Source organism: Mustela nigripes, chromosome 2 (assembly GCF_022355385.1).
Source record: "Mustela nigripes isolate SB6536 chromosome 2, MUSNIG.SB6536, whole genome shotgun sequence".
Classification (NCBI taxonomy): domain Eukaryota; kingdom Metazoa; phylum Chordata; class Mammalia; order Carnivora; family Mustelidae; genus Mustela; species Mustela nigripes.
Genome location: NC_081558.1, coordinates 3,225,871 through 3,253,625, shown reverse-complemented (window position 1 = coordinate 3,253,625; position 27,755 = coordinate 3,225,871). Strand labels below are relative to the sequence as shown.

The following is a 27,755-nucleotide window of genomic DNA, read 5'->3' as shown; positions in this document are numbered from 1 at the left end:
AGGTTGACTTCTTTCTGGTTGGGAAAGCAGCGCAGCGGCCCGTGGTGGGGGGCGGCGGAGGCGCAGTCTGGGTTTCCTTGCTGGGGAGCGGGCGGAGGCGTAGTTTGGGTTTCCCTGCGCCCATATGGCAGCTCTTACTCCTGCTGTCCCTGGTCCGCCCCAGGCCGACCAAGGACGGGCTGCGTTGTGCTTTGGCTTCTGCTTTTCAGAGACGCCTTTCTGGGTGTCAGCGTTCCTCGCACCTCCCCATCGTGTTCAGAATTCTCAGGGAGGCTGCTTGGTGTCCGCAGTAGTCTATCTCCCTAGGCCTCCCAGGTTTAGGCATATGGGCGGGCCGGTGGTCCTGGATTTGCCCGGCTCCCCGCATGCAGAGAGCAGGAACGGGTGTCAGTGGGTGGGCTCAGTTCTGGTGGGCAAGTTCTGGTGGACAGGATGGTGATGGGGGCAGGAGGGAGTGCGTCTGCGGGCTTGGCACTGGAGACCAGGAAACAGTACCCCTTGGGTGGCCCTCCGTGCCGGTGGGTGGGGAGAGCTCTGTCTGTCTTGGAGAGGCTCTGGGGACAGACATGGGCTGAGGAATCCTAGAGATGGGACCAGAGAGGAGGAAGTCTCCAGTGCGCCCAGAAGTCAGTCTGCCTCGTCACCCCATGCCTGCTGCGTGCCCTCATGGCCTCCGGGCTTGGGCCCTCTCTGGCATGAACCGCAGGCAGATTGGCAGACTCCTCCCAGGAATGTCCAGGCCGGAGGATCTGCGGCCAGGATGCTGGGGTCCCTGGCTGACGCAGCGCTGTCCCTGTGTGTCCCCAGGCCACGCCCCACCACGGGGTCTACTCTCGGGAGGAGGAGCTCCTTCGGGAGCGGAAGCGCCTGGGGGTCTTTGGCATCACTTCCTACGACTTCCACGGCGAGAGCGGCCTCTTCCTCTTCCAGGCCAGCAACAGCCTCTTCCACTGCCGGGACGGGGGCAAGAACGGGTTCATGGTGAGCCCTGGCCGCTGGCCGTGGGCGGGTCGGGGGCTGGGCGACCTCCTGTTCCCCTGAGCCAGGCCTCTGTGTCCCCAGGTGTCCCCCATGAAGCCCCTGGAAATCAAGACCCAATGCACCGGGCCCCGGATGGACCCCAAGATCTGCCCTGCCGACCCCGCCTTCTTCTCCTTCATCAACAGCAATGACCTGTGGGTGGCCAACATCGAGACAGGCGAGGAGCGGCGGCTGACCTTCTGCCACAGAGGTGAGGCCAGGACAGGGGGCGCGCTCCGGGCCAGGGTTGGGGAGGTGGCGGGGACCCAGAGCACCCGTGTGGATGGCCGTCATGGCCACTGGCACAGCTCCTAGAGCGGCCCCCGTTCCCACCCATCATCCCCGTGCCCCAAGCAGCATGGACCCTGCCGGCCCAGTTCGCCCTCCTGTGTGGTCCTGCTGCAGCCCGCTCTGGCCCCATGGGAAGCCCACCTGCTTGGCTTGTGGCTTCCTCTGCAGCAGTCAGTCCCAGTGGCCTGTGGCCCCCACCAGGCGCTTGTTCTGCCTCTCTGCTCATGTGGGCCCTCCTGCCTCCTCCCTCCCGTTTGACACCGCCCGGTCCGGCTCAGACCTCATGTGCTCCCTGGATTTTCCCCTCACCTCCTGCTCCCCAGGAGTGACTGCATCCCCCAGCACACATGTGTGGGGCTCTGCACTGGCTGTGGCCTCCAGTCACATGGCCCCCATCCTGCCCCCACAGCCCCAGCGCCCTCTCTCTAAACCGAAGCTGCTCAGCCCAGGCAGCTTGGACACTGGTCACGTCCAGAGACAACGTTTGCTGTCCCAGCTGGTTGAGGATGCTTCTGGAATGGAGCGGATGGGGGCTGGGGATGTAGGTCAACCCCTCAGTGCGCCTGACGCCCTCACCTGTAGGATGTTCCGGCCCCAGACATCCACAGTGCTTGGGGGCAAAGGCCTGCTCTGCCCTATGTTCTTACCCCATGTGGCTCCCTCCCCGTGCAGGCTCGCCAAGCGTCCTCGATGACCCCAGGTCTGCAGGCGTGGCCACCTTTGTCATCCAGGAAGAATTCGACCGGTTCACTGGCTACTGGTGGTGCCCTGCGGCCTCCTGGGAGGGTAGGTACCTACTTCCCTGTCTGCCTGCTTGTCTGTTCTCTGCTCTTGTCGCCTAGAACAAACCTTAGCTGCTTTCCTAGCAGTGTTAGCGTCCTAGGTCCGATTGGACCCCATGGCCCCAGGTGGCTCATCACCTTGGGATAGGATTTGACATTTGAATTCGGGGGGCAGTGCAGTCTGCACACGGGGGACGAGCATGATGGTAACTGTCCCTGGGGCATGGATGGGTCACCGTAGGTTTAAATTAGTTCTACATGGACAGACCCTTCGGTTGTTTCGAGGTTTTGGTTTTTATTTTGCTTTGTGTTCTAAACAGCACCACAATGAACATCTTGACCTTCTGGGAGGTTCTCAGTGGTTCTTAACCATAGTTCTCCCAGGAGACGCTGGGTGGCGTCTGGGGACGTTTGTCACTGTCCTGCCCGGGGGCTGCGGGTTTCGAGTAGAGAGGGGCTGGGGCTGCTGCTCAGCGTCCTACAGTGGCCAGGTCAGCCGTGCCCACCGAGACCGATCTGGCCCCCGATGTCAGCTGCGCCGAGAATCCCAGATCCTGCCTGTGAGAGAGGTCCGGCAGTGAGAGAGCTGAGCCCAGGCTGCACACGGTCTCAGTCTTGATGGGTTTTGCCAGCAGCTTCTGGAGGAAGCCAGATCCCAGGTCCTAGTGTCTGTCTTTCTCTGTCCATGCACTGTGGGGCTGTCTCGTTACTGGTATTCAGTCAAGCAAGACCGGTCTTCTGAGGGTGGGGGACCTGTTTCTGGGATGTGTGCCAGTAGCGTCAGACCCGGGTGTACTGCTGGTTGACTTCTCCGTGGCCTTGGAGCCTCAGGGAGGTTCAGCGGGGCGCACGGCCGTGACAGCCCTGTCCGCCACACTCTGCTGCCCTGGGTTCAGCTCACCTCATCCTTACGCTGACTGAAAAGGAAGACTTCACAGTCCTAAGCGTCAGTAGAAGCAAGACACTGAATCCCATGCTGGAAAGCAGCCACCACCATGCAAATTGAAGTCGGCTCCCAGGAAAAGGAGGGGTCACTGGCGTCAGAGAGGCACCAGAGGTGTGCAGAGACCACAGGGAGCCGGGCGGGCTCGCCGCTATTGGGGCCAACGCCATGCCCTCTCCTTCCGCCCGGCCTGCAGTAGTCACACGCCTCTGTGGCCCGTGCCTCTGGAACAAGGGCCCTGCGCTTAGTCATTCAGCCTGACTCCCTGCGGGCCGGAAGCCTGGTACTGCTTTCTCCTGGGCAGTGAGATAAGGCCGCTTGCTGAGAGCAGGCTCTCTCCCTCGCGCTCCTGTCACCAGGGCCGTCCGGGCCACTGTGGCGTGTTAAGCAGTGTCCCTGGCCTCTACCTGACATGTCACTCGAGTTCAGCGTTCTGCGACAACCATGCAGGACGGCTCCTAGCTGAGATCCACTGGCCTCGAAGGTCTCACAGGTCCCCTCACTGCTCTGCTGGCGGAGCTCAAGAACGTTTTTGAGGGAGCCCCCCAAATGCTACAGCCATCAGCAACCCCCGGCGTGTCCCTCTGCCAGACCCCACAGCCACGGTGACCCCCGTTCTCTCTTACATGGAGGAACAGGGCTTTTCTTAGGCCACGGCAGCACAAGAGTGCCTGAGTTTGAGGGCCAGGAATCCTCCCTGCGGAGCGGACAAAGAAGTCCTGGACCCTGGCTTTGAGCTGCTGTTCCCAAACCACGCGGCCTCAGGCCAGCCCTGCAACCCCTCTGGGGCTCCACTGGGTGGGGCCGGGCCACTGGTTCTGGAGGCGTCGCTGGTCCATCTGTTGGGAGTCGTAGGTGAGGGTACCGGAAACTGTAGACAGGGACCCATTTGCCAAAGCCACGGAAGGAATGGCCACGGGCCCCCTCCCCGTGATGTCAGCACCCAGGCCCGCATTCCAGTCTGAGCTGTCACCATCCGGTGATTCATGCGCTTCTTGTCATGGTTTTTATCCTAAGCCTTTTGGAGCTGTGCCCCATGTGCTGCCCTGCGTGGGCTGCCGGAGCAAAGCCCCACAGCCGGGCCAGCTCAGCAACAGCCTTTACTGTCCCGGTCCTGGAGGCGGGGGCTGGGGGTCAGGGCGTGGGCAGGGCCGGCTTCTCCCGAGGCCGCCCTGCTTGGCGAGCACACGGCGTCTTCTCCCTGCGTCCCTACATGCTGGTCCCTCTGCGTGCGTGACTGTGGCCTCATCCCTTGTTACGATGTCACCAGTCCTCTTGGTTCGGGGCCATCCTGACGACCTCATCTTAACTTGATCGCCTCTCTAAAGCCCTGTCCCCCAGTCCAGCCCCATTCTGAGGTTCTGGGGGCTCCCAGTGCAGGACTTCAGTGCAGACGTGGTTCAGCCTTTAAGACCCCTGTAGGGCCACCTGCCATGCCACTGTGCTGGTACCGGCTCCCTTGTCATCCCCTTTGTCAGGGTCAGGAAACGGGCTCCTGGAGGAGACGTGACGAGTTATGGTCTAGTAAGCCAGGGACCCAGGGTCCTAGACCTAAAACTCATGGTCTCGGTCTGGGCCCTGCCGTGGTGGAGCTGAGTGGCCCAAAGGTGGAGGAGTAGGGCGGGGGACGGCAGCCACGGTGCGGGGCACCCCCAGCAGCCTCTGCTACCCCTTCCCAGGTTCAGACGGCGGCAAGACGCTCCGGATCCTGTACGAGGAGGTTGATGAGTCCGAGGTGGAGATCATCCACGTCCCTTCACCCGCGCTAGAAGAAAGGAAGACAGATTCCTACCGATACCCCAGGACAGGTGAGGGCGTGGGGCAGTGGTCTGAGCCTCGCAAAGGAGGCGTGCCCCAACCGGGATGCCCCACGGGACCCAGAGAAGCAGGCCGGGTCGAGAATGATGGCGGGACCAGGGCCACAATAGATGGTACTTGTTCTTTGCCTCGGTGCTCAGGAGACTGGGGAGTGGTGGGGGGTGGTGTGCAGGCCCTGTCCAAGGTCGTGTCAGACCCTTGTCACATCGTGAGAACACAGATTCGAGTCTGCCCCATTTCTCAAGAGGCCAAAAGTCCCGATTTCTCCAGCAAACATCCTACCCCTTAAACATTCTTTGAATTCTTTAAAAATACGGAGTGATTTGCACACAGCACATACATGGGGCCAGGTTCAGGTTGGTTTTGACCTCCCTGGAAGCATGCGGCAAGCACTTGTTACGTGTCGTGCCCAAGAGAGCCTTCCAGTGGCGTCTGCAACCCCTGCCGTAAGTGGGAGTCAGCAGCTTCCCGCTCCCCCTCCCACCACGGGGCCGACGGGAGAGCAGACACTCAGATGCCCCCGGCCAGGTGCTGGGGCCATGCAGGCCAGACTTGGGACTGGCCGCAGAAACAGCTGGAGCCTGGCCCCAGCGCACCTCTGGAAAGTGCCGTTCGGTCATCCCAACCCGTCAGTCACCTGCCTCCCGACCGCTCGTGGGGGACAGGCCACATCACTGCGTCATTGATGGTTCTGTTGCGATTGTGTCCTGTCTCGGCCACCAACTGTCAAGCTCTCCGAGGCAGGGAGGTGCACTCCTTATGCCCTGTCTCCGCACGACCCGCCTTCCCCACCCCTGCACAGGCTCAGGTTCTTAAGTGGGAAAGACAGTTGTCACAGTGCTGTCGGGAACAAGGTCCAGGTCCAAAGTCAGAGGGGACTGCCTGAGGGACTTTGTGCCTGGACGAGAGGGGTGACACACACCCACATAGGGACCTTTGGACACCCAGTCCCCTCTACCCCTCCCTTCCACATGGGCTTTGTGGCCTTGCTGGGGCACCGCCCTGCACCTCCTCGCCAGATACCTGCTCTGAGCCCTTGCGGGCGACGCCTGGCGGGCTCACCTCCCTCTCATTTCTGTAGGCAGCAAGAATCCCAAGATCGCCTTGAAGCTGGCCGAGTTTCAGACTGATGGCCGGGGCAAGGTGAGAGTGGACAGGGTGCCCAGGAGAAGCTTCTGGGTTGAGGAGAGGAGGGGTCGGGGGAGGTGTTGGACATGGGTGGACAGTTGGGCGGCATCAGCAAGGCCACTACCCCCTTTCCGAGGGCAGGTACTCTCCGTGGCCAACTGAGCCTCCGTTTCAGGAGCGGTGAGCCCGGCCTCCCCCGTCTCCACTTGAGGCGGCCGTGCTGATGAGCTTCTTTGAGCAGAAGATCCCGTGAGGGTTTCCAGAACAGAGAGCTCCGTTGGGTGGTCATCTGGGGGACTCGAGCTCTGACCCGGGCCACTCCCCTACCCACCCCCCAGCGTTTGGGCAGATCCTCACGTAGAACTCAATGGGACCTGTCAGTGCTCCGTGTGCTTCTCTCTGTCACCTGGGGTCGGGACAAGTGTTTGCATCACCCAGGGAGCACTTGGTCAGGACCCCACAGTCTGGAGGGCAGGAGAGGCCATGACTGTGAAGGATGAGGGGCCTGGAAAGGGAAACATCTCTGGTGTTTAGAGCACGTAGACAAGCTGAGGACACTCTTGAACACTTTAGTCAGAATGACTTCTGTTTGTTTGTTTGTTTGTTTTTTTAAAGATTATTTATTTATTTATTTGACAGAGAGAGATCACAAGCAGGCAGAGAGGCAGGCAGAGAGAGAGGAGGAAGCTCCCTGCTGAGCAGAGAGCCCGATGCGGGCCTCGATCCCAGGACCCTAAGATCATGACCTGAGCCGAAGGCAGCGGCCCAACCCACCGAGCCACCCAGGCGCCCCTGTTTGTTTTTTTTAAAGATTTTATTTATTTATTTGACAGAGATCACAAGTAGGCAGAGAGGCAGGGAGAGAGAGGGGGGGAAGCAGGATTCCCGCTGAGCAGAAAGCCTGAAGCGGGGCTCGATCCCAGGACCCTGGGATCGTGACCTGAGCTGAAGGCAGCCACTTAACCTACCAGGCGCCCTGTCAGAATGACTTCTCATGTGAGGTTTCAGAACAAACTGGAAGCTACCCTTATTTTCATGATTTGGTTTTGGAATGATGCGGCCCTAACCCAACCCTTCCTCTGAACATTATGGCAGATGGGACACACACCTGACACCAGCTGGCTTGGTGGAACCTCTCCCAGCTCTTGCAGGGGTGCCTGGCCCGGCAAGCGAGCTGGGTCCTGAGGTGGGCGTGGTTGGTGCCCCCTGGGGACCAGGCGCTGGGAAGATGCAGGGGCAGGGGCCACGCCGAGGCCCTGCCTGCCTTTCTCCCCTAGGCCGTCTGGAGGCCATGTCCCCCACCCCCACCCCGAGCCCCCAGGAAGCTGCAACATCTGCAGGTCCCTGTCACCCAGGGCTGCCCGGCTCTGCGGTCACAGTCCAGACCAGAGCCCCTTTGGTTCCAGCCCACTGGCTGTGGTTAACCGAGTATCGCGTCCTGGGGGCTTAACAAAAGTGCATGGTCTCCCAGCTCTGGAGGCTGAAAGTCTGATAGGGTGATGTGGGCAGGGCTGGCTCCTCCCGAGGCGATGAGGAAGAGGCTGTTCCCAGCCTCCCTCCTTGCCTTGTAGACGGCCGCCTTCTCCCTGCAGGAGCCATCCTGTGCGGCCGGGAGCCCATACCTCCCACTTAAAGACCACCCCTTTTTTGGGATTGGGGCCACCCTATTCCGGTACCACTTAGACCGATGACCGCGGCAACCACCCTCTTTCGGAAGCCGGCCCCATTCGGAGGTGCCAGGAGTCAGGACTCCAGCACAGGGGCTCGGGGGACACCGTGTCCGCTCCAGAAGCGCCCGCGTCCATCTGGGCAGCGTGTGGGCAGGTCAGAGTGTGACCCGACTCTGCTTGCCCTTTAGATCGTGGCCACGCAGGAGAAGGAGCTGGTGCAGCCGTTCAGCACGCTCTTCCCCAGGGTGGAGTACATCGCCAGGGCCGGGTGGACCCGGGACGGCAAGTAGTGAGTGTCGCCAGCAGGGCACAGAGGGCTCTCCCTGCCGCCACGTGGTGACTGTCCTGCCATGGCGAGGACACGCCTCTCTAAACAGGGCCGCAGACCGCTGCCTGCGGCCCCATCTGCCCCGCGCCTGGTTTTCGGCGCATGAGTCGAGAACAGCTTTCATGCTTCTGAATGAACAGGGTTAAAAAAAAATCCGAAGGCAGAGAGCATTTCATCGCACACGAAGGGGATACGAACGGCACGTTTCAGTGCCCATAAATCAGGTTTTCTGGGCACGTGGCCACACTCCTTTGTGTACGGATCGTCTGCTGCGGCTTTCACGCTCGGTCGGCGAGGCTGGCCGGTGCCCGAGGAAGCGCGTGGCCCAGCGGAGCCGTCCGCCCGGTGGCCCTTTGCCAGACAGAGCACGCTCCTCCGGCCGCACGTGCGGCTCAGAGCCTGGACGGAGGCTCCGCGCCCGTGGCAGGCTGCAGGCTCTCGTGGGCGTGCACGTGCCCGTGGCCACGCACGTGCCCGTGGCGTCCTTCGCCGGCGTGATCTCTGTTGCTGATTTTCCACACCGGGGTCCAGGTTTCCCACCTGCGGGACTAACAAGCCGCCGTTGCAGACCTGTCCATTTACAGTTGGAAAGAGCACAGAAAACGGTTTTTCAAAGTCTCTTCCAAAGCCGCTTTTTTTTTTCTTTTTTAAAGATTTTATTTATTTATTTGACAGAGAGATCACAAGTAGGCAGAGAGGCAGGCAGAGAGAGAGGGGAAGCAGGCTCCCCGCTGAGCAGGGAGCCCGTTGCGGGGCTCGATCCCAGGACCCTGAAACCATGACCTGAGCCGAAGGCAGAGGCTTAACCCACTGGGCCACCCAGGCGCCCCGCCCCAGCAAAGCAGCTATTCTGAGGATAGAACATAATGACAAAGGAGCTCCCAAACCAGATTTTTTTAAGCAGTCTACACCAGCACGGGCTCGAAGTCCTGACCCCGAGATGAAGAGCTGCCCTCTCCACCGGCCGAGCCAGCCAGCTGCCCGAACCCCAACCAACAGGATTTTTTTAAAGTTGCCGTTCGCTTCCATCTCAGGTCCTTAAAGATTCATGTTATTCAACAGAATAAACAATTTATTTCTCCCAAAGAGAAAGAACAAAAGAACATTGTTCGTTCGGAGCAAAACGGGCAGTAAAGAACCATGTATGTGGCAGAAATGGGCACACGTTTTTGAAATGCTGCTCTAAGGTCTGATGACACAGCATGTTTCCAGAATACTCGGGTTATAGGGCCCTGTCACCCCCCAGGCTCCCCTGAGGGCATGTGCTGGCCAGGAAACCTCTGTGTGCTGCGGGCTCACTAGATCAAGGGCACAATATGTTAGCAAAGGAGGAACGGCTCTGGGCCCACATAAGTTTGGGGGGGGAGGCGTCTGTCACCCAGCTTCCCCCTGCTGGGCCCTGAGGCCTTCACCGTCTCTCCCTCTTGCTCTCTCAGCGCCTGGGCTATGTTCCTGGACCGGCCCCAGCAGCGGCTTCAGCTCGTCCTGCTGCCCCCGGCCCTGTTCATCCCCGTTACCGAGAACGCGGAGGAGCGGTTGGCCTTCGCCAGAGCAGTGCCCAGGAACGTCCAGCCTCACGTCGTGTATGAGGAGGTCACCGATGTGTGGATCAACGTAAGGGTGGGGAGCTGCCGGGTGTGCACCCCGCCCGGGCCCCCAGATCCCCAGTGGGGCAGGGCTGGGGCAGGCGGGGGTCTCTGGGGGACCAGGCTTGTCCTCTACACGAGACCAGCCAACCCTCAGAGCCTCACCTTCTCATGCCTCTTCTCTCTCCTTCCCGGACAGGTTCATGACATCTTCTATCCCTTCCCCCAGTCCGAGGGAGAGGATGAGCTGTGCTTCATTCGTGCCAACGAGTGCAAGACTGGCTTCTGCCACTTGTACAAGGTCACCGCCATCTTAAAGCCCAGTGGCTACGACTGGAGTGAGCCTCTCAGCCCTGGGGAAGGTGAGCAAAGCCTGACTAACACCACCGATCACCCAGGCAGCTGTCTGGGGCTCAGGGCACTGCTTACTCACTGACCCCACCTTGTGACCAGTTCCATGAGGGAGGGGCAGGATGAGGAAAAAGCCCGCCTTTCCCGAACATCCCTCACTGCCTGGCGAGGTTACTAGAGGCAACCGTTCATTCAGTCAGTGTTATCTGTGTAGCACCTGCTACGCACCAGGGGTTAGCCCACCACTGCCACGGATCAAATCCGGCCCCCCATTTACTTTTGTAAATAAAGTTTTATTGGCACATGGTCACGCTCATTCTTTTACAGAGTGTCTGTGGCTGATTTCATGCCACAATGACAGAGTTGAGTAGTGTGACAGCAGTGTGACATCTAGCTTGCAAAGCTGAAAATGTTGGCTGTCTGGCCCTTTATAGAGAATGTGGCCAACCCCTGCTCTAGGTGCCAGGGGTGTGATTACTCAGAGAGAAAGGAAAATCCCTGCTCTTACAGAGCTCTCTAGTGGAAGACATGGGCAAGAATCCAAAAACAATTGAGAGTAATGAGCGTGGTGGCAGATGCCCCAGGACAAGAGGCTGGAGAGTGAGGGGCCTTCTTTCTAGGATGGGAGGTCAGGCGACATCTGTGGATAGTGTTACGAAGCAGAGACCTAGAACAGGTGGCAGAGGCAGCCCCACAGATCATTCCAGGTTGAGGGCACAGCCTGTGCAAAGGTCCTGGGGCAGTAGCTGCCTGACGTGTTGGAAGAGCTGAGAGGAGACTGTTGTGGCTGGAGCAGAGTGAGTGAGGGGCAGAGACGGAGGAGGGGAGGGCAGAGAGGAGACGGGGCAGCTGGTGCGGGGTCGGGTCCTCAGGGAGGACTTGGGCTTTTACCATTGATCTTATATCAATTTAAAGCCATCGCTGGGGTTGCCGTGTGGGGTACAGCTGAGGGGCAAGGGGAGATGACAGGGATGGGTCATGGCAGCAGGCTGGACTGACGCAGGTGGCTTTGATGCTGGATGAACTTCGACCTCCGAGTCCCTGTGGTACGGTGGTGGATCCGACGGAGAGAGAGAAGGGGGAAAGACGCAGGTGCCTGGAGGGATTTGGGAGGGTCCGTGTAAGACAGGGAGACCTGGGGGGGACAGTTTTCGGAGAGAAACGTCTAGTTGGGGTTTGGACATGTTCACGTGGCAGTGCCCAGAAGTGGCTGTGCTGCGAGGGCGGGTCCACATGCCTGAAGTTCTGGGGAGCAGATGCATGTGCAGTGGGCATGTGGGTGTCCTCACACAGACGGCGTCTTGGCCTTGGGACAGGATGGAGCAGCAAAAGGCCAGGTCTGGGCGGGGAAGCAGTGTGGGCTGCGAGCCAGCCCAGGGCCCCTCAGGTTCTCCCCCACAAGTGCTACGGACCCCGGGCCAGCTTGTCCTCAGTGGGGGCGTCCCGGGCTCTGAGCAGTACTCCCTGACCCCCACCCACTCAGTGCCAGGAGCGTGACAGCCCCAGATGTCCCCAGACATCGCCCTGTGTCCCCCGGGGCCAGATCTCCCCAGGGGAGCCGAGCCAGGGGCAGGAACAGGCAAAGCCACAAGCTGATGGGGGTCGAGTAAGACAGGGACAGAAGAGCGACTGCCCTCTCTGGGTGTTGCCACCGCCGTCACCTGGGGTGTACTGCAGTCAGCACAGGCTGGCTAGGCCATCTCCAAGGCGGCTTTCTCTGTGGCTCTCCGGTATTGTGCTTTCCCATTTGTCTGTCTGACTTGGCCGGACCACCTGATCTTACTTCGGGAGACCTCACTGGGCATAGCCTCGTCACAGCCTCTGTGGCCGCGGGCTGGGGCTCGTGGCAGGTGCCCCTCCGGCCTCTGTGGTGGGCGCCCCAGGTTTCCCACCTGCCCTCCCCGCTTGCACTTCCTGGCATGTGGCTCAGGCCTGCCAGGTGCCAACTGGACAGCCGAGTAGGCGAGACCTTGGTCACTTTGGACCAAAAGGCACGAGTTCGTTAGAGGTGCCGTGGGCGGGCCTGGGGGAGGAGGAGGGTCAGGATCCTGGAGGACCGGCAAGACGTGGGAACAGCACCGGCAGGAGCGGTGTGTCCGGGCCACACGGGGTGTCCTTTGCAGCGGAGGGCCCCTTGAGAGAGAGAGAAGGGGGGGGTGGGGGGTGCCGAGTGGGCATGGTCGGCAGCCCCTCCACAGAAAGGTGCCGGCTTGTACCCGGAGGACTGAGGGACCGTGGCCGCAAGCGGGGAGCGCCCCGGGTCCTCCCAGTGGGGCAGGAGGACGGAGCAGAAGCAGGGCTCTTAACGGTAGTGCCCTGCGGCTCTGCTGCCCCTGCCCCTTCTGTAGGCACCACCGATAGGATTTGCATGCGCGCCCTCCGCAGCAGCGCGCGCTAGAGCTGGACGGATACAGAGAAGAGGAGCGTGGCCTCTGCGCGAGGGCGACACGCAAACTGGCGGAGCTTTCCAGGTTAAAACAAAAGATCTGGACGAGTGACCAGTCGGCCGTGTCCGGCCTCCATGGGAGTGAGGGACACAGGTGGAGCCTTTTCTCCCTCCCAGACCCAGCTGTCCAGAATGAAACAGCCATCACTCGTAAACTGTCTCAATAAATGTGGAATGTGTGCCAGCAGGCTTCCCGTAATTATTTACCTGGTGGAAATTCAAAACAGATCTACCCCCCAAAATCCAAAAAGTATGTTGTAAGAACTCAGCCGAGACTTTGATTAGCCAAAGTGGGTTTTTTTTATTTGTTTGTTTTTAAAGATTTTTAAAATTTGTTAGAGAAAGTGTGTGCGCACAAGCGGGGAGCAGCAGAGGGAGAAGCAGGGAGCCGGATGCGGGACCCAATCCCAGGACCCTGAGATCATGACCTGAGCCGAAGGCAGATGCTTAACCCACTGAGCCACCCAGGCACCCCTTAGCCATAGTGGTTTTAACCAGGATCTGGTTTTCCACAGTTCAGACTTGTGCTGAGAGGTCACAGGTCGCAAGCCCTGAAGTTGATGGTTTGGCCTCTGCAGGGTTCTAATACCCGTGCTTCCAATATGAACACAGCTGTCTGGTTTTCCCTGGGAGAGGCCGGAACCTGCACACAGCCTCCGTGGCGGGTCCCTGCTCTGTCCCGTGGCTGGGGCTCAGGCAGCTCACTCTCGTCTCCCACCTGGCCCGGCTTGCACGGGGCTCTGGGACAAGTTCGCTCAAGTGGAATTTAGCCTCAGGGCCTTTGAGTCCCCTTCACGCCTGCCTGGGGCCCCCTTCATCTCTTCCTTTCCTTACTTCCAGATGAATTTAAATGCCCCATCAAGGAGGAGATCGCGCTGACTAGCGGTGAATGGGAGGTTTTGGCAAGGCACGGCTCCAAGGTACCAGAATCTCTTTGCAACCCTCCCCACCTGCCCCGCACGCACGCTTGTATGCACACATGCATAGACACTTGCATACCCTCGCTCCAGCTTCCCTGCAGACCCGTGTGCCTGTGGCTTCTCTCTTCCCTCCTGGCTGCGCCTGCCTCCTGCTCTGCTCCACTCAGCTCCGTCCACTGCTCCAGCACGCCCAGGGCCACAGGGCTCTGGCCAGCTGGAGACAAGCCCAGTCCAGGACGTGGGGGCTCCTCTGTGCACCTGCTGCATTCCTGTAGCCTTCTCCTGCTCCATGAAATCACCTCTCCCTGGGAGAGCAGTTGATGAGACACTTTGCCTACCGTGGGATTGTCCTGTGGCATCCAGTGGGCCCTGCCCCAGTGTCTGTCCTTGGGAGGTTTGGGGACAAAGACACAGCTGCAGAGACAAGTGGTGTATCTTCCACTCGCCCAAGTGAACAAGCATAAAAACACGGCAAGACTTGCCTCTGATGAGAGCTTCTTCACCAGGGTCCAATTCTACAAAATTCCAAATTTTATGGCGTGAGCTCTTAATCAGACTTCCCGGATCCCTACCTCACACCAGCATAAATGCCTCCTGGACCAAAGACAGACATGAGAGACGTTAGCATGCGTCCAGTCATGCGTGCGTCCCAGAGCTGCTCGTGCAGGGGAAGTAGTGGTCAGTACACACTTGAGTGAGCCCATGAGGAGGGACAGCGGTAGGTCCAGGTGGCACGCCTGACTCAGACCAGAAGCAGGGGTCCGATCTCACACTCACCTCCCGTATGTGAGGCGAGTTGGAGGTTAGGGTACCAGAGGGTTGAAGGTTGCCTCCTCGTTCGCTCTGCTCTAGTGGATTCTTGCTAAGAGGCGCCCCTGCACCCCCAGTCCCTCCCGCTCGGGACTGCTCACATTGAGGCGTCCTGGGCACCGTGGGGCGGCAAGAGCCTCCCTGGCCCCATTCATCCCAGCTGTGACAGCCACAGATGTCCCCGGATGTTGCTACATGTCCCCGGGAGGAGGGGGCAGGACCGCTCTGATGAGGACCCTGCTTTAAAGTAACCCAAAGCCCCCAGCATAGCGTCTGGCAGACCTGCCAGCTGGAACTTTCCCCTTTTGCCACCCCGTAGGCCTTGCGGGCCTGGCATGCCTGGGTTTTTACCCAGATGGTTTAAAAAAAAAAAAAAGCTATGGCAGCTTTTTTTTTTTTAATTTTTATTGTTAACGGACATCTCGCTGACACCACAGCAGCATGTTCAAGGTTACAGAGGGAAAGACGGGCCACTCACATCCCCTCCAGAGGCTGTGCGCACCGGCAGGGCGTGGGTCTGAGCCGTCTGCACTATTTGGGGGCCTCAGGGGTGGGGGAGATCCAGGCGCCCGGGGAGCGCCCCCTTCCCTATGTGCATCTTCTCCCCTGGTCCTGGGGACAAAACTGGCCGGTGACTGCGCATGGCTGGGGGTTTTCCAGAGACATGCTCTGTTTCTAGAAAACCTGCGTTCATTTGAAAGGGACGGCAACAAAGCATACATCAGTGTCTGTTGCACAAACTGAACCGTTCTAAGTAACCCGACATTAGGGATCCTCTCACGCCCCGCCCCACCCAGGCTCCTGAAGCTTTGTCCCCTCGGAGGTGGCCGACCAGGGCGAAAACCCCAGCGGAGCGTTTGTGTGTGCGCACATGTCCACGAGACACTAGGGTTTTTTGTTTTGTTCTTTTTATTTATTTATTTATTTATTTTTAAAGATTTTTATTTATTTGTTAGAAGAAAAAAAAAGATGCAGAGTGCAAGCACAGGCAGACAGAGTGGCAGGCTAGAGGCAGAGGGAGAAGCAGGGTCCCTGCCGAGCAAGGAGCCCGATGTGGGACTCGATCCCAGGACGCTGGGATCACGACCTGAGCCGAAGGCAGCCGCTCAACCAACTGAGCCACCCAGGCGCCCCTGTTTTGTTCTTTAAAGACTTACTTAAGCCATCTCTGCTCCCGGCATGGACTCGAACGCACAACCCCAGATCGCGAGTGGCACATTGCTCCGACAGCCGCACGCCCCTCCACGGGACAGCGTTTTAGAGGATCTGGAGGAGTTGGGGTGTTTTTGTTTTCTTTAAGAAAATATGGTTTTATGTGGCTGCAGAGAAGTGCGCCATCATTTTGAAACCCATCTGTCATTTTGGACATTCAAGTCATCTTCCTTTTTTAACGTTAAGAACACAGCGCGTCCGTCCTCCCCCTTGAAGTCATCCCCCGGCGGAGCCCTCGGGGGCAGGTCCCCAGAGCAGAGTTTGTGCCTCGGAGAACACACCATTAAGTGTTTGACCCCCGTGTTGCCAGGTTAGCCCCAGAGAGGCCGCAAGTGGCTCTTCCGATCCCCAGAGCAGGATTCCTTCCCGCTCTCCCCGAGGCCTCCGCACCTACACATCACACCGGGGTCTGAGGCGGGTTCACCCAGGAGGCAGGTGCCGCTTCTTAGCCCCGAGCGCCTGGGTCAGAGGGGTGGGCTGACCCCTTGGGGACCAGGGCTCCGGGGACAGATGGGCCCGAGGGCACAGGCCAGCCCGTCCCTCGGCCTCTGTCCTAGTCGCTGTGCCCTCGGCTCCGCCCTTGCAGCTCTGGGCGAGCCCAGAAGGGGCTGCCTGGGGTCGCGGTTCCAATTTCAAGTCTCCCTGGGGACGCACAGTCCGCCCCTTCCCCTCCAGGTCCGAGAGGCGCTTCTCTCCCAGCGAGCTCCTCTCCGGCTACAGCCCACTGGGGAGAGAACACATGTCCCCGCCACAGAGCTCGGGGCCCTCTCTGTGGGGGCAGGAGAAGGGCCTGCGTCCCTGCCCCAGCCCCCGCAGCGGCAAAGGCCCGGGAAGTCCGAGGCCCGGACTGGGGCTGCTTCACGAGGAGCCCCTGTGCCCCCACAGATCTGGGTCAACGAGCAGACGAAGCTGGTGTACTTCCAAGGTACGAAGGACACGCCCCTGGAGCACCACCTCTACGTGGTCAGCTACGAGACCGCGGGCGAGATCGTGCGCCTCACCACTCCCGGCTTCTCCCACAGCTGCTCCATGAGCCAGGTGGGCCCTCCCTCGATGTGCCTGAGGGCACCACTCTGGCACCCATCCTTAGCCTGTCAGAACGTTCTAGATGATCAGGCAGTGACCGTGCCCAGGGCTGCTTCCGGTCCAGGTGTTGTAGAACCAGCACCATGAGCAGGCTCTGGCGTCAGAAGGGTCTGGGTATGAGCCTGGGTCTGTCAGTTACCACTGGGGTCTGGGTGTTGGGGGTCCCCGGCCAGGGGACAGATTCCTCAGTTGGCATATCTGTGAAATGGGGGCGATGGTACTAGCGCCCACCTCATGTGAGGAGAAGTTTCGAAGTTTAAAGGAGTGAGCGCACAGGGCAAAGACAGTAAATAGGTTGGCGGCTGATGGGGGCAGGGGGAGCCAAAGCGGCCAGGGGGTCGGGAAGGACGCGCGTGTTGCGGTGCTCAGCGCCCCGTCCTGCCTGCAGAACTTCGACATGTTCGTCAGCCACTACAGCAGCGTGGGCACCCCGCCCTGCGTGCACGTCTATAAGCTCAGCGGCCCCGACGACGACCCTCTGCACAAGCAGCCCCACTTCTGGGCCAGCATGATGGAGGCGGCCAGTGAGTAGCCCCCACATCCCTGGGGACCCTGGCCAAGTCTCCCTGTACCTGCCATCCCCGGGAGCCTCCGCTTGCCTGTCTGTAAAATGGGATGCAGCCCTGTGAAGTGACCCTGGCGAGGGAGGGCTATTCCGGCAGCTTCGAGGCAGCAAGGGGCCCAGGGGCCCTGAGAGCTCATCACTGACCATTACGAGTGACCCCACCTGTCCTGTGCGCCCTGCCACTTGGGCCAGTCTCTAGTTTGTGCACTGTGGTTAACATGGCACAGAGCGACCAGCTGCCAGACCTGGGGGTCCCCGTGTGGGGCATCCTCATCCCCTCGGGCTGCTGTCTCCAAGGGTGTCTGCGCAGGGCACACGTCCCGATGCCTTTGCAAGGAGCTGGGGGTTGGGCAAGAGCGTGGCCTTCGGCCTTGGGGGACAGGAGGCAACTTACCCATTTGCCCAGGAGCTTAAGGGGTGGCCCAGACTCTGTTTAGGTGACCCCAGATTGTTTGCTGGCTGCAGAACTGTAGTCAGTCTCCCTCAAATGTGGCCCTTCTCTTTGAAACGGTCCCACGGCAGGCAGTCTGTAGGATGAAAACCAGACACTCTGGACAGCGCCTACCCCACGGGGATCACACACTAAAAGGAACACCCTTCCCTGACCCCAGATTGGCCACTTGTTAGATTACTAGAACATTGTAGGAAGTAAGGATCCCTGGCGTTTGTGGGATGTTTTGTGGGCTGGGAGGCGTCTTGTTAGGTCGTCACCCTCCGGGACCCGGTGAGAAGGCTCCAGCCAGTAGCTCACTCAGTCTGACTCTCCCCATGTTACCGCAGAATGGGACCGCACAGGAACCCTGGGCCGGGTGTTGGGCCGGGGGTTAGAGAGGACACTGAGGGAAGGGTGAGTCTTATTACCAGGACGCCCAGCCCGGTAAGGGGGACAACAGTGGGAAGTCCTGCGTCCTGGTGCCCAGCCCTGGGCTTCTGGGCAGGTGGAATGAGGTCCCACGTCCAGAAATTGCCGGTCTTGCCATGCGTGTAGCTCACCTCCATGAGAAGTGGGCAAACATGGCCTGCGCCCCAAGCCCATCCACTCCCGGGCATTTAGGGACTGTCCATAACCACGCTAGGGCTGTGACAGCCAAGCCGCGTAGTTAAGACACAGAGACAGAAGTACTCATCGTCTGAGCCTTTACAGAAAGCACTTGCTGTCTTCAGCCTCCATGACCGTTGACGTATTTCTGTTTAGTTGACTTTCTCTGTTTACCGAAATAAACTGTCAAGGTAATCATGAAGAAGGACAATGGCCTCACTGTCGTGATCGGAAAACCAGGGTCGCTTGGCAGCACTGAAGGGGACAGTCAGAAGCAGACAATAGCACTGGCTGTCGCTCAGACCCCAGAGGCGTGGCCACCCCCATTGGAGATCAGATCAGCAAGTGTCGTGGGGGACCACAGCCTGCCCAGAGTCCTTTGGGGCCCTTGGATTCTGATTTAAACCATCACGAAGCACAGAAGACGGGGTGCCCCCCATCCCCCACCACAGCCAAGGGCCGGGGGGCCGCAGAGTGTGGGTTTCTGCCACCTGTGTCTCCCTGGTGCCCTCCGGCCCGCGAAGCCACAGCCGCTCTGTCTCCGCAGGCTGCCCCCCGGATTACGTGCCCCCAGAAATCTTCCATTTCCACACGCGGTCAGACGTGCGGCTCTACGGCATGATCTACAAGCCCCACGCTGTGCAGCCTGGGAAGAAGCACCCCACGGTCCTCTTTGTGTACGGAGGCCCCCAGGTTGGTGTCAGCCCTGCCGCCCACACCCCCCCTCCTTCGTGCCAGGACTCAGGTGCCAGCCAGGCCAGAAGGAGGGTTCGTGTGAGGGGCCGCAGCCCCACTGAGCACACAGGGTCCTTGGGGGCCCTCGCTCCCCTGCCTCTGGGCGTCTGGGCGCCCCACCTTCTCCCGTAGCTCCCTTCCCTTTTCACCTGCTGGTGCTCCCTTGTCCCTCTGGGAACCCCCCCCCCCCAGTCCCCAGGTGTCTGTCTGGCCCACCTGCCCAGCAGTGACCCACTGTCACCCCTGGTCACATACTTGGGGACAGAGGTGACCATGGACCCTGGGCCCTGTTCTCTGAGAAGGGGACGAGACAGGTCCAGGCAGGGGCAGACTGGCATTTGGGTCTGTGTGAGATGGCGGTTCCTCAGCTGGGGGGGTTCTGTCCCCCAGGGAACATTTGGGGATCCCCAGGGACAGGTGTAGTCATCAGAGCTATGGTGGGGGCCTGGGACGGTCCGTGCCCCGCAGGAGGCGACGCGGCCCCCCCAGGCCAGGGGCTGATAAGGCAGCCAACATCAGTAGTGCCAAAGTGAGAGACTGTTTTACGTCAAGTTAGCCTGAGAACAGCATCGGGGTTTGTCTGTTTTTGGAGAAAACTGCAGATAGAGGGGAGGCAGAACGGGGCTGAAAAAATCAGGGACTGAGCCCAGGGAAGGGCTGGGGAGGGGGTCCGTCTCGAGCGCAGACTCGGTGGAGGGGCCCCCACCTGGGCTTCTACTCCCCCATGGCTAGAAGCTTTCTGGGGCCGTCCACAGCCTTCACAGCAAAGCGTGGCAGCCCTGATGAGGCTGTGTGACCCCAGCCCCGGCCCCGTGCCCTCTGGCCCATGCAGCCCTTCCTGCCTGGCTTGTCACCCTGGAGTCCTTGCCACTCACCCTAAAGCTCCACGGCCCCTGCCCGCTCTCCCCTCCCAGGTGCAGCTGGTGAATAACTCCTTCAAAGGAATCAAGTATTTGCGGCTCAACACGCTGGCGTCCCTGGGCTACGCCGTGGTTGTGATCGATGGCAGGGGCTCGTGTCAGCGAGGGCTTCGGTTCGAAGGGGCCCTGAAAAACCAAATGGTAACATGTCTTCACAGTTTCTCGGGGCCTTCCCTGTGTGGTGAGGGGAGCCCTGGGGCCCGGGGGCAGCTCTGGAACACCTCCTCGGGGCAATCCCAGCCAGGATGCCAGGATTAGTTGGGAAGCCTTTTGGAACCAAGGAGAATGTCCACTCTGATGCTGTGCTTTGAGCCGCACCCCATGGGGAGACAGAGACGCACCTGTCCCGGTGCCCGAGGCCCAGATGAGCCAAACATAGCAGTGTAGGCCCCGTCAGCAGGAAGTCCCAGTGGCTGGACCAGCCGGGGACTGGTGGATATAGAAGTGGTGGTGATGGTGGTGATGGTGGTGGTGGCGGTGGTGGCGGTGATGGCGGTGGTGATGGTGGTGATGGTGGTTATGGTGATGGTGATGATATGGTGATGGTGGTGGCAGTGATGGTGATGGTGGTGATGGTGATGATGGTGGTGATGATGATGATATGGTGATGGTGGTGATGATGATGGTGGTGGTGAGGATGGAGATGGTGGTGGGGGTGATGAGAAGACGGTGGGCATGATGGGAATGATGGTGGTGAGGAAAATGGAGACAGTAGCATTGAGGGGAATGGTGGTGATGGTGATGATGATGGAGATGATGGTGGTGTCGGTGGTGGAGGCGAGGAGGGTGGAGCCGCCGGTGCTCACGGTGGGAATACTGGTGGGTGGGAATACTGGGGATTGTGATGGAGACAGCAGTGATGGTGGGAATGATGGTGGTGGGGGTGGTGAGGATGGAGACAATGGTGGAGGGTGGTGACAGCGGTGAGGATGGCGGTCATGGTGATGAGGATGACGACGGTGATGACAGCTGCTGTCCGTCGAGCCTTAGCATGTCCAAGGCCTCCGAGCGCAGGACGCTCACCACCTCGTTTCCTCCTCGCGCCCACTGCAAAGTGGTCCTATTCGCGTTGACGTCCTAGCTTTGGGATGAGGAAACTGAGGCCCAGAAGGGGAGATGGGACCCTCTCCGGGTCAGCCAGGAGGTGACAGGGCAGGACTGAAGCCGGGCCCCTCTGACCCCCGCCCCACCCCCGAGAGCAGGCTGGAACAGGGTCTGGAGAAAAGAGTAGCTTCTGGAGCTGCTGCTGGTCCACACGGGACAGAGGTGGGACAGCAGGGCACACACCCGGAAGGAGGCCTCTGAGAGGTGCCCGGCCTCGTCCCCCAGGGCCAGGTGGAGATCGAGGACCAGGTGGAGGGCTTGCAGTTTGTGGCCGAGAAGTACGGCTTCATCGACCTGAGCCGAGTTGCCATCCACGGGTGGTCGTACGGAGGCTTCCTCTCGCTCATGGGGCTGATCCATAAGCCCCAAGTGTTCAAGGTGGGTCCCGCCCCGTCCCCCTCCTGGTTGCGGGCACCCGCCTGTGCCCCCTCGGAGCCCGCCCCCCCGGAGAGGCGTCTCGGCAGGGGCCTTGCCACGTGGCTGTTTCTCCCCGCAGCAGCCCCATGGGGCCGAGCCCCCCTCCTCATTGCCCGCCACTGCTGACCCCAGGATGGCGTCCGGCTGCACAAAACCCCGCCAGCAGCTCTCTGTGGGAGGCTGAGCCCGGGACCCCGGCCTCGGATGGGCAGAGGTGGGGCACGGTGTGAAGAGCGTCGGGGGAGGGGCCCAGGCCGGCAGCACTGTCCGGGCACCGCGGGGCGGCGATGAGGAGGAGGAGGCAGGAAGGCAGTGGGACCAGGGAGGGGCCGATCCCGGCCTGAGCGCACTCGTTCAGCTCACCCGCCCTCCCTCGGCAACGCACGATCCGCGGGGGACGCACAGTCTGAGGGCCCCTCCCCGCCAGCCCCCCGTGTGCATGCCCGCTCCTCACGTCCTTCGGGGGAGGCCCCAGGACCGCCGGCAGGCGAGCGAGGGCTCCTGAGACCTGACCCGTGTGTGTGTCTCTCTCTCTCTCCTCTCCTGTCCTCTCCCTCTGCTTCTCTCTCTGTCTCTGGCTCCCTGACCCCGCTCTGTCCACTGTGGCCCTCAGGTGGCCATCGCGGGCGCCCCGGTCACGGTGTGGATGGCCTATGACACAGGCTACACCGAGCGCTACATGGACGTCCCGGAGAACAACCAGCTGGGCTACGAGGCGGGTTCTGTAGCTCTGCACGTGGAGAAGCTGCCCAACGAGTAAGGCCCCCACCGCCCCAGCCTGGCGGGCGCCAAGGCCCCCCATTCCTCCTGCCGCCCCTCCCTGGCCCCTGCCCTTGCTGGGGCAGACCGGCCGCGGCGTCTCCCACATCCGAGCTGTTCTCTGGCGGGCCCTAGGCCTCCCTCTCTGCGGCCGCCTCACACCCCCGTGAGCCTTCCCCGTGTCACTGCTGCTCACGGAAGCAGGCCGGCGCCCAGGGTGCCCTGGGAGGGAGGAGGCTCGGGCCTGCCCTCAGAATGATGGAAAGAAGGGTCTAGAGTCGTGCTGCTTTGCACACGCAGGCCTCCCTCACTCCCCAAGCACGGGGCGAGCTGTGGGGCCGTTGCCTGGTCTTGAACCAGATCGGCCTGTATTGTGGACTTTGACATGCAGTGGCTCGGGACACGGGTCCCCACGGTCATCTGGGGCCATGGGACTGGCTGAGGCATATACCATGTCATGCTTCGCCATCGGCCTCTTTCTCTGAAGGGAAGCATGGTATTGCCGCCGTCTGGTGTGGCTCCGTCTGGTGAACCACTTCCCTGGGCCTCTGCCCTCCGTGCTGGGCTCTCCGTGCAGGCCGGCGCCGCCTGGGCCCCTCTCCCCCTCTCCCAGTGAGGCCGCTCTCCGTGGGCTGGAGTGCGGCCCAGGCTCTCCGGAGACGCCTGGGGACAGCTGAGCTCGAAAACCCAGAGCTCTGAGCCTGTGCCATCCAGTCCGGGAGCCAGGAGCCCCCATGTTCCCCCGGAATGTCAGTTCACGTGGGTTCACAGCCACTGACAGAGTAACTCTCAATGGGACAGACGCGGACTGTCTGGTTGGCAGGGGGTCGGGGGAGACCGCTAAGGTCGGGGGTCTCTGCTGGAGCTGAATAGACCTGCTGCTCCCCAACATTGTGAATCCACCAAATGCCCCAGAAGCATTCAGTTGGACATGAGGGAGTTTGAAGTTTTGTAGATTTCCCCTCAATAAATTATGTTTAAAAATCAAACTTGTACGGGCGCCTGGCTGGCTCAGTCGGTTAAGTGTCCGACTCTTGATTTCAGCTTAGGTCATGATCCCCAGGCTCGGGAGGTCTCGGAGAGCCCACTCGGGGCTCGCTCTCCCTCTCCCTCCGCCCCTCCCCCTCCTCGCTGGGAAAAAAAAAAAATCTAATTTTTTTAAATGACAGGCTCTTGGCCACACCTGCCACATTTTCAGTGCTCAGTAGCTGCATGTGGTGATGATGGTGGTGAATGCAATGGGTAGGGCAGGTCTAGAACATTCCATCGCCCTGCAGTGCTGTGGGGCGGCACTCTTCTAGAAACCTTCCCACGCCGCTCTGCTCCTTGCCTGGAAGGAAGTGGGGGGGTCTTCAGCCCTGCTTGCCACACCCCCAGCTTTGAGGCTTTCAGTTCTGCCCACCGCGAGCTGCAGAGCTGCGGTCCCGCCTGCCGCTAGGGCTGGGCGCGAGCAAAGGGCTCTGCCTCAGACCCTCACCCAGCCTTGTCTTCCAGGCCCAACCGCCTGCTCATCCTGCACGGCTTCCTGGATGAGAACGTGCACTTTTTCCACACAAACTTCCTCGTCTCCCAGCTGATCCGGGCGGGAAAACCTTACCAGCTCCAGGTAGGTGGCGCCTCTCCAGGAGCCCGCAGGTGGGGAGGGGCGGTGTCACCTGCCGCTGCGCCGCCCCCCAAGGCAGGGTCCCCCCCCCCCATGTCCCCACATGTAGTCAGCAATCATGTACTGGTCACTGGTGGTGCCTCAACGCCGGGCACACTGAGGGGACAGGCCAGCGCCTGCCCCCCTCCCAGCTCAGTCTGGTGGAGGAAGGTCAGTGTTACAGAAATTAGCCGACACCATTTTACCTTAACCTGAGAAATTTGCCTGGAAGGAACAGTACAGGGCACTGAGAGCATCTCAGGGTCACTGGGATCAGAGAGGAGCTCCCCAAGGAGGTGACCTTGAAGGACGCTGGAGAGTAGGGGGTACCCAGCTCAGCCCTGGGAAGGGAGGCCGGGGGTTCAACACCTGGCACGGCAAAGTGTCGGAGGCCTCCCCTGGGGCTGGAGACCAGGGTGGATGGAGTAAGCAGAACGGAGTTGGGGGCCAAGGCAAGGGGATGGCCAGGACACGGCATGGGGGTGGGGTGGGCAAGGGGCGGGGCTTCCACCATAGGGGCCGGTCTTGTCCGTGAGACCTGGGACCTTGGGAGGCGGCGGAGGTTGGAGTGAGGGGCGGGGCTTCTGCAGTACCCAGGTGGGGCTGGTCCGTGAGACGTGGGACCTTGGTGATGAGCCCAGCTCCCTTGTAGCCCTCTCCAGACAGAGGCCCATGAGACCCACTGGGATGTGAGCCATATTCAGTCGCCCTGGCAGGAAAGGGGCTGGCCAAGCAGGAGAGGTGAGAGGGGCAGATTTTATCACTTGCGCCAGGGCCAGTGTGTCTGCCTCTCAGAAGCCTCCCACACTGCCCTCAGGGGAGTGCGATATCTCGGTTTGACAGATGGAGAAACTGTGGGTTCTCTTGGGAGAGCATTTAGCACGCAGGGTGGAACAGGAGTCCTGTGCCCCTGCCTCCCTGTGAGGAGCTGGAGGTGACATGAGACACTCCGCTGGGGCCGGAGCAGGGCAGCGGGTGAGGGAGGTGGGGCAGACCCCAAACCAACCCCCTTTGGTTCCAGGTACCCTGGAACAGACGTCTGGGAGGCTGATGGTCCCGGGTCCTCCTGGTTCCCACATCACATTTGTTGTAGACCAGGCCCTGGCCTGAGGGTTGAGAGCACAGCAGGAAACCACACAGAGCCTCTCCCTTTCCTCACAGCCAAAAGGAGGAAGAAGTAACCAGGCAGCCAGACCCAGGGTGGTGTGAAGGGTCTCTGTCCCAGACAGTGCTGGTGCCCGAGTTCGGGAGGCGTGAAGCTCGGGAGGCTGCAGGGCAGCCAGGACCCAGCAGGACCCAGGAGACTGGGTCTTGATGCCAGACTGGCAAGTCCTTGCAGAGGTCTGAGCTGGGGGCAGTATGATCAGACTTGTACTTCATCTGGGGATGGATTAAAGGAGGCAAGGGAGGAGGAAGAGAGGCCTCTGGGCCCTTGGCTGTATTCCAGAGTAGCGAACTGGAACAGTGGCTGTGGGCCTGGAGGGGAAGGAATGGTTTGGTTCACAAACCCATCTTGCTGGCAGGGAGAGGTGAGGAACGGGCTCCCTGGCCCTGGTACCAGCCAGTCCCACCCAGCTTGAGACGAGGGTCAGAGGCAAGATCTAAAAAGTTCCTGTCACTGTCACCCACCGTCACTGAGCCTGGACATTTGCTCAGCCAGGTCTCGGGGACTGGGTGATTCCTTGGGGGTGGCCCTTGGCATCAAGTCCTGGGCTCCCCTCTGGGGACGGTGCCCCCTCAGGTGGTGAGGGAGGACCCAGGAAACACTTGGCAGAGCCTGGGGCGGAGGGCCTGCCGTGGGAGGTGGGGCACGGCAGGTGCGGTCCTCCCTCGGCCTTTGGGTCCAATGCAGGTGGCTCCAAAGAACAGCACCAAGGGTCTCAAAGACTTGATGCCCCCCCCACTCCCCGCTGAGGTGGGTTCACTGTACCTCCCCAGGTCCGGGGACAGCTCCTAGCCTGGGGCAGAGAGGTGGGCTCCCGGATGCGCCATTCCTAATATGCCCGGGCTCTGTGTTCCGGGGACTAGCTTGGCCAGCCCTGGAAAAGCCCTGGAGAGGTCCACAGTCTTCATCCGGTTTTCCAGGCTGGTGGCTGTGGTCGGGGAGGTCGTCACTTGCCCAGAGTACACAGCAAGCGAGTTGGGGGAAGCAGGGGCAGAGGGAGTATGGAACCCAGGTCCATCAGTCCAGGGTGCCTGCTCTTTCCACAGCCCCCCCAGGAGCCGCCCTGAGCTGGGGACTGGTGGGGGGCAGGGGCAGGATGCCCCGCAGCGATCGCCTGGGGCAGGGTCCCTCTGTGTCACCAGCCCTGCCTTCTCTGTCCACCCAGATCTACCCCAACGAGAGACACAGCATTCGCTGCCCTGAGTCCGGCGAGCACTACGAAGTCACACTGCTGCACTTTCTACAGGAACACCTCTGAGCCCTCGCCGCCGGCCGCACATTCAGAGCACAACGGCTTTGCCGCTGCCGCCACCCGGGAGCCAGCGGGAGGGCCCCAGTGGCCCCCGCAGCCCCGCCCCCCGGCGCGGCGCCCCCTCCCACCGCCCCCGCTGGACCGCCCCCCAAACCCAGCCTCTGCCTTCGCTGCCCCCACGCCTCTTCTCCTTTTTGTAACGCTCCTGGGTTTTTCGCCTGCTGCTTCTCGGCTGCCAAGACGGAGAGACGAGCCCCGCATCCAAGAGGCACTTCCTCAGGCCATCCTCCTCCCCTCCACGTCGTCCGGGAGCTGGAGCCTCAACTCCACCGCGAACCCCGGGGGGGCGGGGACCCCGAGGACACTGGGCGGGGCCGGGCCCTCTCCCTGCCGGCAGCGGCCGCACAGAGGCCCGCACAGAAGCATGCGTTCGCCTTTCCTTCCAGACCCGCCCCGGTCCGAGTGTGTTTTGTTGGGGGGGGGGGGGCGTTTTTGATGATTATTTAAAAGACAAAACAAGGGGGGCCTGAACCTGCCGTGGGGTCCGCCGCCGACCCAGAGTCCCAGCCAGCCGCCGGCACATGTGGGAGCGGGGGCGACCCTTCTTCCAAGTGCGGCCGGGGAGGTGCGCAGCGGGCCGCGAGCCGCCCGCCTGCCCCTGAGCGTTCAGCGGGCTTTGAAGCGCGGGTCCCGCCCGATCCCGGGGCTCGGCCTTGGCAGTGGACCCTTCCCCGCCTCAGGGTTATCCTTACTCCTGCCTCTTCCTCCCTGCCAAGCGTTCTGCGGGGCGGGCGAAAAGAAAAGAAGCAAAAACAAAAAAACCCCACCTGAAACGAACCACCTCTACATATTATGGAAAGAAAATATTTTTGTCGATTCTTATTCTTTTATAATTATGCGTGTAAGAAGTGGACTCAGTAAACGATTCCAGATGGACACGCCGAGGCCTGCCTGAGGTTCCTTCCAAGCCTGGGGCTGGGACTGGGGGTTCCTCCCACCCGCCGGGGTCCTGGGAGGCGCCAGGTCCCGGAGAGGGCCTGCCCCTCATCAGAGGGTGCCAGGGAGGACCGTTCTGGGATGCAGCCCCGCTCTGTCCCCCTAGGGACCCAGCCCGGGATGTCCTGGGCAGCGGTCCAGCCCACAGGCTTCCTCCTAACAGCTCCAGCCATGGTGCACAGCCTTCTGGCGTTACCCAGCCCTGGATGCCTTCACTTACCTAGTATCTGACCAGAGGCTCGACTGCATGGTTCTGGGCTCAGGAGGGCAGGCCATTCCCCTCTTCCCATCTGTCCCAGCAGCCAAGACCTAGGGAGAGCTGAGGCCGGCTGCACACTGGTAACCTGAGTTCCCAAAAGCAGGATGGCCTCTCCTGGCACCTTCACCCTCCCCGGACTTGGAGAAGTCCTGCTTTTATTTTTAATGGCTTAACAAGTTAAACTCTAGCACAAAAGGATACACAGAGAAAAGACGCCTTCCCTCCAGAGAGGCGATCACCTCCAGGTCTCTATTATTAACACCCGAATTCTCTTCCTCCCTCTGAATGTGCCAGAATTTATTTTACCAGGCACATGTTAAGGGATAATCAGTTATTCTGGTCTGATTTAGGGGTCAGTGGACTTACTCTGCAAAAGGCCAGAGAGTAAATATTTTAGGCCTTGTGGGCCAGACAGCCTGGGGTACAACTACTCAACTCTGCCCTCCTAGTTCAAAAGCAGCCTCCAATGATCTGTAAAGGAGTGTTTGGCTGGTGCCAATAAAACTATTTA

General features: G+C 60.7%; 1 protein-coding gene across 3 annotated transcripts; it reads left to right on the top strand.

Moving 5' to 3' along the window:
- Nucleotides 1-794: 794 nt before the first annotated feature.
- On the top strand, nt 795-26,925 carry DPP9 (dipeptidyl peptidase 9). Of its 3 annotated transcripts, XM_059388705.1 has the most exons (17): nt 795-981; nt 1,063-1,231; nt 1,984-2,097; nt 4,716-4,844; nt 5,936-5,997; nt 7,841-7,941; nt 9,417-9,594; nt 9,766-9,928; nt 13,204-13,283; nt 16,191-16,343; nt 16,780-16,915; nt 18,543-18,688; nt 19,645-19,791; nt 20,980-21,132; nt 21,785-21,927; nt 23,425-23,536; nt 25,903-26,925. In XM_059388705.1, exons 1-17 carry the CDS (start codon nt 979-981, stop codon nt 25,993-25,995), a joined length of 2,082 nt encoding a protein of 693 aa, XP_059244688.1. In that variant the 5' UTR covers nt 795-978; the 3' UTR covers nt 25,996-26,925. The 3 variants fall into 3 exon arrangements, with proteins under 3 accessions (XP_059244688.1, XP_059244687.1, XP_059244686.1); XM_059388704.1 differs by lacking the exons at nt 23,425-23,536; nt 25,903-26,925 and adding an exon at nt 21,254-21,385 and having other exon boundaries at nt 900-981; nt 21,785-21,873; XM_059388703.1 differs by lacking the exons at nt 23,425-23,536; nt 25,903-26,925 and adding an exon at nt 21,251-21,385 and having other exon boundaries at nt 900-981; nt 21,785-21,873.
- Nucleotides 26,926-27,755: the final 830 nt, after the last annotated feature.